At 42.6% G+C, this 15,510-nt stretch overlaps 1 protein-coding gene across 1 annotated transcript in view; it reads left to right on the plus strand.

Annotated features, from left to right (window-relative positions):
• The first annotated feature begins 8,034 nt into the window (after nt 1-8,034).
• CDH17 (cadherin 17) overlaps nt 8,035-15,510 on the plus strand; it is a 48,505-nt gene continuing 41,029 nt past the window's right edge. The window contains exons 1-2 of the mRNA XM_074985703.1: nt 8,035-8,085; nt 14,662-14,763. Coding sequence (XP_074841804.1) covers nt 8,035-8,085; nt 14,662-14,763 — 153 coding nt within the window. The remainder of the gene's footprint in view (nt 8,086-14,661; nt 14,764-15,510) is intronic.

Genomic DNA, 15,510 nt, shown 5'->3' on the forward strand with positions numbered 1-15,510 from the left:
TGAGTGCACTCAGCATCTTGCAGGGAACACGTAGATGTTAATAGGATCTGGCCTATAAGGAGCTGCTGTTCTTTGTTTTTATAGATTTACTGTACAATAACACAGATCTTTACTCATGTGAGTTAACCCTTGCTCACACAAGTAGTCCCACAGGCTCTCACTCAATACCATGTATACAGTCAGCCAAGAACAACTGGATATTTACTACATGTGATAGTTAAAATTATTGTGGTATTTTCCTGTAAGTATAGGACATGTTGCAAATGGCACATTAAATTATGTCTATTGTAAATAACTTCAGCTATGAATGTGTGCATAAACAGAAAAGAAAATTGTGTAGAATGAGGGCCTGATATTGTAAATGCATACTCATGTGCATAAAACATAGACTATTTGAGTTAGGCCAAGCCTATACTATATAGAAATTCTCTTACAACAGATACATTCAGACTCAGAATTGAGCCAATTAGTGATTTGTGGTTTGAGTACCATGCACTATTAGGCTCTTTAAAGCATACTGCCAGTTCCCCATAGGGCTCAGGTCCATATATAGTAACCCTTCTCAAGTGTATCATATTGCAAATGCTATGCATTGCCACACCCAGGGCACATATTTCCACTCAGATTAGGGGCCACATAACGGATAAGCAGGTATTTTCCCAATGAAAATGAATTGATATTCACCAGACATTATTCCTAATGGAACACCCATTGAAATGAGAGATGAGCAGGCCATTTATGCTTTCCATACCTTTGCTGCAATTCAGAATTCATGTAGATATATGCCCCTCAGTGTGCACTCGATGTACCTGCAGAGGGACCCCATCTCAGGGGGGTTCCTTGACAACCAAATTTCATGGGGAAAATATTATGATTTTTTTTTTAGTTAACCCAGTGGCTCAAGCTGGTTTGTCATACAGCGAACAAACGCTGCATTTCCATGTTTAATTCTTAGTATAGTTTAATTCATTTATATCTATATGATGAAAACAAATCATGTCATTTCAGTAGACAGTAACCAGAATGCATTTGAGATGAGCCCAGAAGAGCTTTGGATTGATCGCTTGCTGTCACTGTCAGAGTTGGGCTTGGAGATTTATAGTGGGTAGCAATGTTACAGGCTCCACCCAAATTAATTAACCCCTGTCTACTGTGAATATGCTTCTGTGCATGGCAACAAGCCTAAGATTTTGGGGATCAATATGATAAATGATTCTTAGGGAGCAACCCTAATCTTCACAAACTGGGATTAGAGAACAGGAGTCTCTCGCTTTACATCTCATGGTTAGTCCACTTGTCTGGACTGCCTCTTCTACCAGTCAGTTGCATATCTTGTGGCTAGAGGCCACAGTGATTACTTGACCAAATAACATCTCGACTACAAGCAGCAAGGTGGGAAAGGAGTTTGGGATGCTTCTAATATCTAACTAGGCCTCAAGTCACTCCTGCCCAAAAGATGGGATATTTGGCGTGCCCTATGGCTGTAGGTCTCGTAGGTTCTAAAGTCCAGAGCTGGGCAACTATTGGGCCTACAAGTATTCCATGATCTTTATAAAAATTTGCAGTTGCAAAATTGTAACCCTAAAGATCAGTTTGCATTTTGAGGGATAGTTTCACAAGGAAAAAGGATGAGAAGGACCCCTAGGCACTCCAGTCACCAAAACAAGGGAACTCTCACAAGCTCTTGTGTTTCATGATATGCCTTGAATTTCACATTAGGAGGCATGTTTTCATAAATGAAAAATGCCCCCCTCCCCCGATTTTTAACTACCAGATGTTAATAAACGTCAAAATATACAATTTAAAACTGATGTATATGTCACTCCCAAGTCTGGGCTAGATTTAGACAGGGGTCACAAGAATGTTTCAAGAACACGAATCTCTCTAATGCACAGCGGTGCTGTTCTGTGCAACTTCAATCTGAAACACAAGCTTTTAATCTCTTTTGGCTCTCTTACAATAAATAGTGTAAATAACAGCAGTCACTGGAACATGCACTATTTATTCCAAAAGAGTTATTTGGCTCCATTACATGACAACCTACATGGATAATAAGAGCAGCTAAAGTCTAGCACCTCCTTCTTTGGTGCTGGTTCACTGCAGATCATAATGATGTGACTACAAAAGAAATGTGCACAACCAATACATTTTGAAAAGGTTTCAGAAAAGTGACAATAATCTCATTATAGACAAGAAACGATGCTAGGGGTGTAAACGTTCATCCAATTGTGCAAGAGAAGGATGGACAACAATAGCAGCTTAATTAAGGGGACGAGTAAAACTAAAACAGAAAATGGACTAGCAAAAGAGAACTAGAGGCGTGGGAGGAAGGTCAGTGGTGACAAATTGATAGAGTGAATAGGATATGAGCAAAGAGGCAAGAAGTACTGTCTCTGGAAAAACTGACTCACTTAACAATGAATCACATAAATACCTGAACGCTTGGCTTTTTTCAGCACAAGAAACCCCCTCTATATTGAGTTTCTTATTGCAGTTTAATCTGTAGTACCATGCTATGATTGCTGAAAAGCCTTAAGTGCTTCTGGACTTTGTAATGTTGTTGACATCATGACATTGTTTTTCTTGTGTGGGTACAACCAGGAGGCAGTAGCTTTGCACCCAAGAAGTTACTTTGGTCAAGGAAAGACGAAGGGAGGCAAGCAGATCTTCCTGACAAGATGCCATGATGTCTAAAAAGTAAATCATCGCCACCAACAAACATTTTTCTAACCTCTTACTGTGTATGCATTCGATTAAACTGAATTCTCAACATACATCTCTGGAATAGAGTCATTTTATATCACTTAATAATGGCATCTTAGAATTCTAATTCATCGGTTACTCTGAATGCATATAGTTGCAAAAGAGTATTGATTTTTACTCTGTCTTTTGTTTATGTGCACTTGATTGTCATAGCCAATGAGACTTTACTGTTTTGAATTATAATACATTACAATGAAAATAGTTTTATGGTTTTATTCACTTGTGACTGAAATTAAAAGTCTCAAACTTAGTGCAGGACACTTGACTTCGAACTATTTACCCCAAGAATGGATTTGTCTCACTCACCATCTGTATCTAGATCTCCGTCTATAATTATAACTATTGTTATACCTTACTTCCAATTAGTTTAAGGAGCGATCTACTAGATAAAGGAAGAAATCAGTTTTGTATCATGTTCTCAAGCTACCTTGCTTTTTAGGTACAGTTTTGAGCGGGCCAGCATCCTTTGTGAATCTATGGGGATAAGCCAAAACATACAGTTGCTGTTGGCAAGCATGAATCAAAACTCTTCCTCTAGGAATAAATATTAAAATATTGATTTCAGGTTGAGATTGTGATTTGGAGTCCAAACAGAAAACAAATATTTTATAGGACTGTAAACCAAATAATTGAATAGATTTAAAATTTGTTTTTTGAAAATATAGAATAGGAATTCAGGAAATGTTTCAGACATTACAGAAATAATAAAGCAGCAAGAGTGGGATAGGATATTTAGGAAAGCTAAGATAGAAGTTAAATCTGAAATAAGGTGTAAACAGCTGCATATTTGTTTCAAAATATTGGACAAGGAAAGTACGGATTTAAATTATATGAAATGAAAAGCAAAGTGATAAATTACAGTAAACTCTTTCATGTCGGGCAGCCGCGGGAGTGGGAGGCTGCTGGCTATTCAAATATTCTGGATAATAGATAGGTATACCTAGTAATACATAGTAGTAAGAAAAACAAGATTGTTTCTTAATATCTAAACAAAAATGTATGCAGAGTACTTTACTTTATTTACCAACCACAGTAGTATTGTACATTGTAAACTTATACTGTATTTATTTGTATTTACTTTCACTATACGGTACTTATGGAAAATGTAACTAAAATTTACTGATGGTTAAAATGCTGGTTATTTGAGAGTTCTGGTTAATAGAATGCCGACTATGAAAGAGTTACTGTAGAATAAAAAGAAGCCTAGAACACTACATGGTAGAATTTTAAAAAAATACCGTTCTTACTGAGTGTAGTTTCAAGGCTATTTGTATGTAGTATTTGTATTGCAGCAACAACACAGGCCCTAGTAAACTCAGCATATTATTGTACTAGCCATTGTACATATGAGAAGTAAAAGGTATTCCTTGATTTGAAGAGTATAAAATCTACACAGACATGAAAGATAAAAGACAGCATGAAGGAAATATTATCCCCAGTTCCAGATGGATGTAAACGACTTGCCCAAACTTAAGCCCCTAGAAATCTGTGCCAGAGCTGGAAACTGAACCCAGATATCCAAATCCCAGTCCGGTGCACTATTCCCAGTGAACAGACTCTATTTCAATCGGTGTTGATCCAAGACAAGTCACTTTCATGTCCAATTGTCTTCTCATCTTGAGTCATTGGTGCTACTCACAAAGTGAAAGAGGTTATCTGCCCGGAAGAATAGTGCCCTTTGTACAGCCCTTCTTGATTCCTCTCTTACAAACAGTGGTGGAGAGAAGTCACTAGTTAGCTGTAGCTCCTTGAACTCTTACTCAAAAGTGGAGTTTGGTTTGAAAATCCAAAGGTAAATAAAAATGCTTGGAGTACGTTATTTCATGGCTATTCTACTTCCTTTCAGAGCTGCCATTTCATTCCACACCTAGTCATAATGGATCAATAATCAGTCAATGTAGTTAATGTTTGACTCTACCTGTAGGGAGAATCTGCGAAACATAAACTGCACAGAGATACACAGACAGACATCCTTCACCACAGCAGGTGATTCCAAAGTCTTAAAGAGGGAAATATATTTCTGAGAAACAAAATTTTCATACTAAAGGTAAGAGGTGATCTAGCTAACATTTCTCTGGGGAAAAAAATTTAAGTGCTGAAGCCAGGGAGCTGGGTTTTTGGTGAAGTTAGCAACTTGATTGGCTACACTTTTCCTTTTCCTGGACAATAGGGGGTTGTACCTTTCAGGAACTTGTGACTGCTGTTCATGCCAAAATGTAAGAGATCTGGTCAGAGCCTTTAGTCACCTGAGAAATACTGGTCCCACCAGACAGCGTGCAAGCGGATGATGAAGAAATCAGCACTAATCAAATCTCTGTTCAAAGTTGTGTTTCTGGTGTTAGGAGTGGTTTGTATCTGATGCAGATGTATTTTCTCCTTGAAGGCAATGTGGCTTATACTTTAAAACTTGACTCTCTAAAACAGATTTAAATGTCTGCTTTATATATTTAAAATAGGCATTTAAATGTTTTTAACTGTACGTGTACACTGTTACTTTTTAATTCTTCATCTGCAAGTATGTGCTATGCTCACAGAACGTTTACTTCCAAAAGTTACTTGTATATTGGCATATTATTGGCCATCCTAAAATCACATATAGTTCATTTTAAGTGGAGAAATCACAAAAAAGATCATTAGGAATATATAAATTGGTTGAGGGGAAAAAAGTGGGGGAAAATAAATGGAGTCTACCTTCCGCCTGGATCTCAGCTATCATTTCTCTCCCTCTCTCTGTGTGTGTGTGCATGTGTTGGAAGGAGCTTGGATAGATCTAGCTCCTTCTGCTTACCCCTGCGGGGTTGGGTTAGCTAGCTAAACCCTGTCTCTGAGTCTGAGTGGGTTTTGCATTCCCACCAGCTGGAGCTGAATCAGTTGGACTCAAGATTTCTGAGGTTTTCTGGATGATAGCGGGTTGTACATTTCAGGGGCTTCTGACTCCTGGGAAAGCTGGAGTTGGAGAAATCTCTTAAGAGCCTCTAGCCGTCCGAGAAGTACTGGTCCCACCTCACGGTGTGCAAGTTATGATGATGAAATCAGCACTAATCAAAGCTCTGGTCGAGGTTTTACCAGCTGGTACAGTGGCTTGTTTTGTAAATATGCTTGCTAAGGAATTATGTTCAAGTTGGTAAAAGTAAGCCTTCTCCAAACTGTAACTTACCAAGCCGCTGTATCTCTCCTATGACTATTTCTCAGTCAAAAAGGGGTAGGTTTAAGTGGACTAGTGGCATAGCCAGAAGGGTGCACTCGGGTGGGCCCTGACTCTCAGTGGATGGACAAGAATAGGGGGTGAGGGGAAGTGGGACGGGAGGGATGGGGGAAGCCCTGATCTCGCTCCCTGGCTGGAGCACTGGAGTGGAATGGGGTAAGCCCCGGCACCCCAGCCCTGCTCCCTGACTGGCTTGTTGGGGCAGAGCAGGGTAAGCCCCAGAGCACTGTCCCCTTTCCTCAGCTGGTTCACTGGGCAGAACAGGGCAAGCCCCACACGCTCCATCCTGCTGCCCAGCTAGAGCGTTGGATTTGCTCTGGTGTGGGGGAGGGGCTGGTTGCAAAGTGGCTGGGCTTCAGCCCATTCTGGCTCACCTGTGGCTACACCGCTGGAGTGGACGAGGTTGTATGTAATGAGCTGAATAAGCAGTGCCTCTGCCAACGTTTTCTACTCCCGCAGTCCTCATGATTTGTGTAGTCAAACTCAGCCCCCCTCCTGGAATTTGGCTCTACTAAAGAAAGGTGGTGGGGGGAGAATTCCATCAGTAAGGTGACATAAAGATCAGCTCAAACCATCTCCCCAAGTCTGGCTGCTGCTCGGATTTCTCCTTCATTACTCCTCCACCCACACCCCAGAGGCTTTTGCCCCATATGCAGCAGTGAGTCGGCTTCTTCACTTCTCCCTTTGTCAGGAGAATGGACACCTGACAACTGAGTGGGATAGGGACCCATTTCCTGGCAACTGCTAATTCTCTGGTTTTCTAACTCACCATTTCCCATGCTTTCAGGGAGCTCGGTTTTCTTCTGTCGATACCTTTGCTCGTAGGCCTTGTTCATGCAAATAGCCCCGCTGAGTTCAGCTGAATTACTTGTATCACTAAAGCCAACTTGTAGGGGAGGGTGGGGATCAGTGTTCCCTCTCATACAATTTCTGTTATGTGCACCGTGGCATGTGTGGATGTGCCCCGCCAATAGAAATATCTGCTGTTGGGGCTGTGGGCACTCTGATAATGAGCTAGGAGGCACATCAGTCTCTCCTGAGTGGCCACCCAAGTGCTCAGCTTACAGGGAACGCTGGTGGGGGTGCAAAGTCAAGCTCCTCATGCATAGCCTGGTTGTGTGCAGTGAAACAAATGCAGCCTTCTGTGTCAGAGTGCTGGGCACCAGCGCAGGGCCCTGTAGGTCCTATGCGTAAGTCTGGAACTCCCGCTGCCTGTGAGCTGTAGAGAAGAAAAAGGTTGTGAAATGGGATGAAAGCCCTGAAAAGAGGGAATCTCCACCTGCGCAATGTGTTCTTCCCTCTTGGTGGTTGGGGCTTGGTAGCTTACGCATGTGCTGGGGATGGGGGAGAACTAAGATGCAGAGGGACTGAACACTCCTGACTGCAACCTGGATTGTCAGAACAGAGGCTGCCATTATTTTTTGTAACACTAACTCTCACTACGTGTCCATGTAACCCATGCACATAGGGGTGTGGTTCACAGTCCCATGTAGCAGCACCTAGACCACTTACAGAGAGAAAGAATGAGTCTTGGCTACAGCCTTAGCTGAGAGCCCGTTGGCTTTTTAGCTCAAATTGTAGAAACTCCTGCATTAAGCTCCAGCCATCCCAAGTTCAAGCCCACCTATGGGTGGTTACAGCAGCACTGCTTCAGTGAAGGGGTCTTGTCCTCTGTGTGAAAGTGTTCTAACCTGAGGAGAAGCCAGTTCCATTGCCATCAAGCCATTAGACTAATGATAAAAAATGATGCACACAGCTGAGCCTACAGTTTTCAGAGCTGGGTTCCTTACAGTGCGCTTCTGAATCGTGACCTTATCTATAAGAGCACAGAACTACATCTGTCATTGAGAGTGAGGAGTGCTCAGTCCTTTTGAAAATCATGCAGCTTTAATTTAGGTGCCGATATACAGGCTTGGGAGCTTACCTTTTAGCACTGGGGCATTCAAAGTTTGGGTTAAGTCTCTGGTTATAAATATAAGAAATGATAATTCTGATGGACTAAGATGAACGGATTGTAAACTATTATCTAATCATTCCCAGCAGCCAAAATAAAAGAAATCATCAAGATGATTAAGCTCTGTGGATTTCATCTATTCTATCTCCTGGTATTTCACCTGGTGAGTGATTGCTTTTTTCCTTTTGTTTAGTTGGTAAAAACCTATGAATAGCAGCGGATCTGTCCAGGCCTTTAAACTATCTTTTCATAAATAGAATTTCAATATAAAAGTAGGATGGGTGGCATATTCTGTATAGGATGTGTATAATGCTGCCAATGGACATAAATACTGGACAGTCTTGCCCTTCTTCAAAAGTTTAGAGTTAATGTCAGTCATTTTTTTAAAAAGTTTGTGACAAGCTTTGAAATTATACTTCTATAGTAACTGAATCTGCTAAGGGAGAAAGTTTAAGACATCATAACATTTCTCTCTGTCGTTGTTGAACATCATTAGTTAAAGATTTCAAAATGATTATCATCCTATGTAATCCAACATAGTGACTTTTTACACTATCATAGTGCTTTCTGTCAGAATTTACACTTCTGCTGCTATATAAATGCATTTTCCTAGGACATACTGTGCTGTAGCATTTAAAGCATACCTATTTTTTATTTTACTTAACTTCATTTATTCATTTTAAATAATTTTTCAGTGGATTATCTAGGTCCTAAACCTTTATGTATTTTGGTAACCCTCTTTTATGAGGGCAAGCCTTTGGACCTGAAAGAAATTCCTGCTGTGTGTACAGGCTGATGGACTCAGACCCTAAATCCAGAGTCAAACTTACAATAAAACAACAAGAGGTCTTGTGGCACCTTATAGAATAACAGATATTTTGGAGCATAAGCTTTTGTGGGCAAAGACTCGTTTCATCAAATGCATGAGTGGTGGTGGGGTGGGTGGTTTCAGAGGGGTATTTAAAGAGTGGGGTTCCAGTAAAAGGGAAGGCCAGAGCTGACAAGGTCTATTCAGCAAGGTGGAAATGGCCCAGTATTATAATAAAACAATGTGCCTCAAATATGGAGTCTAGCATAATCATTAAGAACATAAGAAGAACATAAGAATGGCCATACTGGGTCAGACCAAAGGTCCATCAAGCCCAGCATCCCATCTGCCGACGGTGGCCAATGCCAGGTGCCCCAGAGAAGGAGAACAGAAGACAAGTGATTTATCTCCTGCCATCCATCTCCTGCCCTTGTTATGAAGGCTAGGGCACCATACTTTATCCCTGGCTAATAGCCATTTATGGACCTGACCTGCAAAAATTTATCAAGCTCTTTTTTAAACGATAATAGAGTCCTGGCCTTCACAGCCTCCTCGGGCAAGGAGTTCCACAGGTTGACTGTGCGCTGTGTGAAGAAAAATTTCCTTTTATTAGTTTTGAACCTACTACCCATCAATTTCATTTGGTGTCCCCTAGTTCTTGTATTATGGGAAAAGGTAAATAATTTTTCTATATTCACTTTCTCCACACCATTCATGATTTTATATACCTCTATCATATCGCCCCTCAATCGCCTCTTTTCCAAACTGAAAAGTCCCAGTCTCTCTAGCCTCTCCCCATATGGGACCCTTTCCAAGCCCCTAATCATCTTAGTCGCCCTTTTCTGAACCTTTTCTAATGCCAATATATCTTTTTTGAGGTGAGGAGACCACATCTGCACGCAGTACTCGAGATGTGGGCGTACCATAGTTTTATATAGGGGAAGTATGATATCTTTTGTCTTATTATCGATCCCTTTTTTAATAATTCCTAACATCCTATTTGCCTTACTAACTGCCGCTGCACACTGCGTGGATGTCTTCAGAGAACTATCCACTATAACTCCAAGATCCCTTTCCTGATCTGTCGTAGCTAAATTTGACCCCATCATGTTGTACGTGTAATTTGGGTTATTTTTTCCAACATGCATTACCTTACACTTACCCACATTAAATTTCATTTGCCATTTTGCTGCCCAATCACTCAGTTTAATTACTCCCAAGAAATCTTACTGTCTTCAGTAGATTACTTGTGTGAACATAGAATGGTGAAACCCACCCCTTTGTTCCTCTTAAACTTTAGAACTATATCGTTTACGTACGCACTTACAGATCTTGTCAAATTTTACTGCAGTGGCTCTTGTCAGTTTGTATAGGATCGTAGCAACTGCCCAACGGATGCAGGAGCAAAAAGACAAACAGCTCTCCCTTGCTGGTCCATGAATAATGATTCACAAGATAGGCTGCATTAGGAAATGTTAATGGCTCACATAAAGATATTGGAATGGACAGGAAGAGATAGCTGTTGCTTGATACAAGAGCTAACTTTGAACCCTTCAGTTAGACTACACAGTATTAGCTTTTGTGTCTTCAGAATAAGCACATCACCCCATAAAACGTGATAAAGTAAAATCCTGCCAAAAGCAATGGTCACCAACAAAACAGCAGCAAAACAGTTTACAACCTATAAGGCTGGATTCGGTTTCCTTTTCTCTTGGTGAGAGGAACCTTGCGTCCTGAGTAGCCCTTCTGAACTCCCTGAGCCGACCTGCATAACAGAGCACAAACACTGTGTACGTCAAGGGCACAGCTCTATGGACATCATTCTGTCACCTGACCTAAAACACAGCACAGTAGCACATCTTGGGAGATGGTACTGAGCCTAGCAAGTGCTCTGTCATAGCCTGTACACAGTCTTTCCCTGGAAGGTAACAATGGAAGCATGCACTTCGAATACATTTGTCTCTAGTGCAGCTGCACTTTTTTGCACAATCCCCAGGGGCTAGCATCGTCCACTCTGTTAAAATAATGAACTATTCAGTGGGCCAGTGTGAGCGAGACCAGGAGTTAGGGCATCCATGTAGGATACGGGAGACACAAGTCCCTGTTCCAACGACTGTACTTATTTATACAAAGTAGAAGAATTTCAAGGGGGTAGATAGAGAAAAACAGCCCCACCCCCAGAATATCCCATAGTAGCCTGGGGGCTGTCCTGGGAGATTTGGGAGTAAATCATGCAGATGGAGCATATGAAACTGAGAACCTGCCTCTCCAAATGCCCATAGTAGCACTGGGCCCTGCAGACTGATCAATGGGAAGACATGGCCTGAGGATCCCACTGGAAATGAGGTTTGAGACTGAGGCAGGATTTACTCAGGAGGCCGTGTGTCTGCTCACTGAAGATTCTAGGTGTGTGTGGAGGAGCATTATGGCAGAAATGTAGGTACCTACAGTGTGAGATGGCAGCTGAGTGAGGGTTTTAAGGGGCTAAGTTTTGGACATGGGCATCTGACACAGTTGTGGGCCAAAATGCCTTTGTGGCACTATCCCCGTGACTCTGGATTTCCGCTGTGAATTTCTTCACAGGGGACTTGATCTTATCTATGGTAGAAGGCATCCTATGGACAATACTCACTCACAGGGCTTTTCTCCAAAGGGAAATTGACCTGTGGAACACAGCACTATTCTTATATTACTGTAGCAATGCTGGTATAACTCCTCATGAGAACACTATTTGGGAATAAAAGAGATTTTAGTCCAGTGTAATTAGTTCTGCTAATGCCTTATGAGGCAGTCCTTAACTACGTGATCACATACAGGTTTCCTGCTCATTCAGTGCGTAGGATGACCAGTGCCCACTTAATGACGAGCTATTAAACTTTTTGATTTATCGTCAGTCTTCAAACTCTCATCTAAAGACAGAAATTAATTTTCTCACAGGTTTTTGATGGTGCCGATATATCACAAAACCCCTGTGAAATGTGCTGGTTTTATAGATGAAGAATGAGGCACAGGGAGATTAAGGTCAAAGTTGCCACTAATTGGGTGTCCAATTTGAGATATTTAGAACCTATTTTTTTCAGTGCTCTTAGCATTAGATAGTACCTAACATGATCAAAACACAGCTCCTATTGAGTTCAGTGGCAGCTATGAGTGCTCAGTACCTCTGAAAGACAAGCCACAGGGTCTCAAATTGGGCACCAAGAAAAGGAGGAACATGCAATTAATAACCACCTTTGAAAAGTTTGGTTTAAGCACCTTGTTTAGCATTCACACAGGAATTCTGTGGCAAGGACAAGGCTAGAATCCTGTTTCCAAGGGTGGCATTCAACTGCCTTAATCACGAAACCTTCCTCTTTCTGTAATCGCTTGCCTTGTTCATCACTCACTTTCCAGCTTCTGCAACAAATGAGTCAGAGGGTCCTACAGACAACACCCACCTTCTCTATACAGCCCTGGTTCATCTCCAAAGCAGATCCAGCCTGTGCACCGATCTTGTGGAAATACCAATGTGTAATTATGAAATTAGACACTCTCATAATACATGTACACAAAGGGGTTGAACCATGGCTGCCAGGCAATCTTTACTCTGGCCATTCCAAATTTTGAGTATCTTTTAATATAGTTTTTTGTGTATAATTCTTATAGAAACCACTTGGTGTTATGTTTTTATTAAGGATGTTGCATTGGCATCACATACCACGCCCTTATTTTAATCAGCTACCATTATGGTGATCAGTTGTCATTTTGTGTTTTCCTCAGCGAAACTGAAAAAGGTAATGGGAAGGAAATGATTTGCATTATGGTTACTCTGAATATTTTCACGTTATTAATCCACTAGAAGCACTTTTAAAAATGTTCTGTAAAAATTGGAACAGCAATGTGTATATGCTAAAAGCTGCTTCAGGAAACTGATTTCATTTGGTTTTTAATAACACAGCCATGTATTAGAACAGGAAACAAACTTTGAACAGCATGTCTGCAGCTAGGGAGGTGTGGTCAGAACTACATATGTTGTGCTGGAACATTGGTATTTACATCTCACGTCAAGCCTGTTAAAAAGTGGATAACTACCGCAGTGTGTTTACATTATGTTCTCAGAAGTGAAGTACGCAGGAAGACCAGCGCTGTACTGTGTGTAGTTTAGGTTTTTCAGCCAGTAACATGAACACAAGTCAGTTTTAAACAGCTAGAAAAAAAGAATATGGCTCTCTGAAGTCCGGTGACAGAAGCCACAAGTCTACACTTTGAAGGGGATTGGCCATCATTTTGAAAGTAATTTTTCCTCGCTCTCTGAAGCTAAGCACCAGCCTCCAGAAACTCGCTAGGCATCGGCCCTCTCTGCTCGCAGCTCAACCCACTGGCTTATTTTGGCTGGCCAGTCAGCACAGCATTGAGCTGCACCCTGACGTCAGAGGCAACTAGTAACAGGGATTCCAGGTGGGGCACTGGCACTGGCCACCTCCCTGCCCTGCCCCCTCCCCACCCATGCCTGGCTTGTGCTCCTCCCCTCTGCCCCTTTTCCACCCATGCCCCACCCTCTGTCCACTCTTGCACTGCACCTTCCCCCTGCTCTGCCCCCTCTCGCCTCTGCCTGCAGAAGCACCGCACCCTTTCTGGTGAGTGCAGGGGCAGGCCCTTCCCCTCAGCCTGACAGCCGCTCCAGAGGAGAGGTGGGACTGTCCCCACACTCACCAGAAGGGGTGCGGTGCTGATGGTGAGTGCAGGGGGGCTGACACTTGGGGGTGGACGCACATGACCCCTGTGCAGCCTCCCCCATGTGTCGCTTCTGCCTGATGTGCTCGTGCCTCTCCCGCTCAGGAGCCCAGCGCTGGCCCCACAATGCTGCTTACAGCCAGCTGTCACTTCGGCCCTGCCGGCTCTACATATGCGCTGCAGCTGCGAGCAGTGCTCCCTGTAAGCTGAGTGCAGGGGCAGACGCCCAGGAGAGAGTCAATGCTGCCCAGCTGATTAGCAGAGAGTGCCCAGCAGCTGCAGCCAGCAGCGTGTGTTTCTACTGCTGGTGCAGAGCCACACAGACCTAGGTGCACATCACAAAATTTATTCCATTAATGGATGGAAAATGTATAGGGCGTATTGGCTGTGAGCAAGCGCCTCAGGGAACATCTCCTGGCAACACGGCTATGCAAGTTGGGGTTGACTCTAGGGGCAACACTGGGCAGCACGGGGCTTCTTTGGGAGAGAGGTAATAGTGCATCATGGCATGGCTCTGAGCAGTGCCACCCGCTCTGCCCATGGAGCACCTGGCTGTGCACGGTTGGCCCTTTTCAGGGAGCAGGACAGGGAAAGCTGCTGGGCAGCCGGCCAGCATCTGGGTTTTCACTGCCCGGAGAGCCAGGGGCCTGAGTGGCCTGGGTGGCACCCAGAGGCTGATCCAGTGGCTCCTGGCAAGGGGTGAGGGTATTCAATCTGTGACCTCAGGTGTGTGTGACCCACAGTTTGAAAAGCCCTGTGCTAAATGGAAGCAGAGATCTCAGGGGTGGGCACTGACTCTGCATGTCCCCTCACTCATTGCCCCTAGGGAGCATAAGTACGCTTGCTCACCCCAGGCGCTAAAATGCTTAGCGACCGCTCTGGCTTGATGTGTGGTCTCAATCTAGCCCTCTGTCCTTTTGTGCACACAGATTGGTTCCTTCTGCAAACTAATCATGCGACTTCTAATTAAGTCAGGGTTTACTGCAGAAAAAGACATTTAAATAAATGTTTTGAAATAAAATAAAAAAGATATTAACTTCAAAAATGGATCTACATTAAAAACTAAGCCAGCCATTCTCAGCACTGTTCTCTTACCATTATTTTAGGGTGATTTTTTTTAAAGCTTCTTTTTTATTCTGCTGAGATGCTAGGGCCACTGTCAAATTGCAGCTAGCCACAGAAAAGGTATTGATCATCTTCCTCCCCTCCCGCCCACAGGCTGCATGCAATGATCCGAGGGAATTGCGTCTCAGAGGACCTCTGCAAGACATGACTTTCCCTGTTCAAGAAGGTACAACTGGAGTTCAGCTGATATACCAGGTAGTCATTAACTCGGAGTGTTAGCTCTTCGTTCAAAAAACTCATCCTGTGTCATTGATCTCAATAAGAGTTTTGCTGTCGATTTTGATAGGAGTAGAAGCCCCAAGATGTGCTGTGATAGACACTTTGCCTCTCATTATCTGATAATTTAGTGCTTGCGGATAAAATGTAAAGCATCGTCATTTATCAAGTAAACTCTAAATTATACATCTAAAATGGCTATTGCTATAATCAGCGTCCCTAGAGTGAGAATTTAAGGCATTATATGCAGTTTGTGTCCACTCCATTGGACTAGTGCATAGCAAGTTTCAATGGGAAATGGAATTTAGAAAAAAAGTCACACTGGACATAACACCCACACTTTTGACAATGAGGATAATTAACCATGGAGCTAGGGACTGTGACTGATTCTCCATCACTGGAATTCAAGATTGTTTGGCTTTGGAAAAGATATGCTCTAGTTCCAAGGGAAATATTTTGGGGAATTTCAATGGCTTATGATGTACAACAGGCCAGATTAGATTGTCACAAGGGTATTTTCTGGCCTTGGAAATGCATTTTACCTGATTTCCTTTTGTTTACCGCAATGATAGTCACTCAAATATCATAAGCTTTATTTCTTGTGAAAGATGAATGGTGGAGACAATGCTCAACAGGATGGTGGATGAGTGTGTTATATTTTTTGCATTCCTGTACTCAGATATTTACTTTCTCTTAAGGTGACTATATTTCCTTACCCTGAATATG

The sequence above is a fragment of the Carettochelys insculpta genome, chromosome 2 (genome assembly GCF_033958435.1).
Source record: "Carettochelys insculpta isolate YL-2023 chromosome 2, ASM3395843v1, whole genome shotgun sequence".
Classification (NCBI taxonomy): domain Eukaryota; kingdom Metazoa; phylum Chordata; order Testudines; family Carettochelyidae; genus Carettochelys; species Carettochelys insculpta.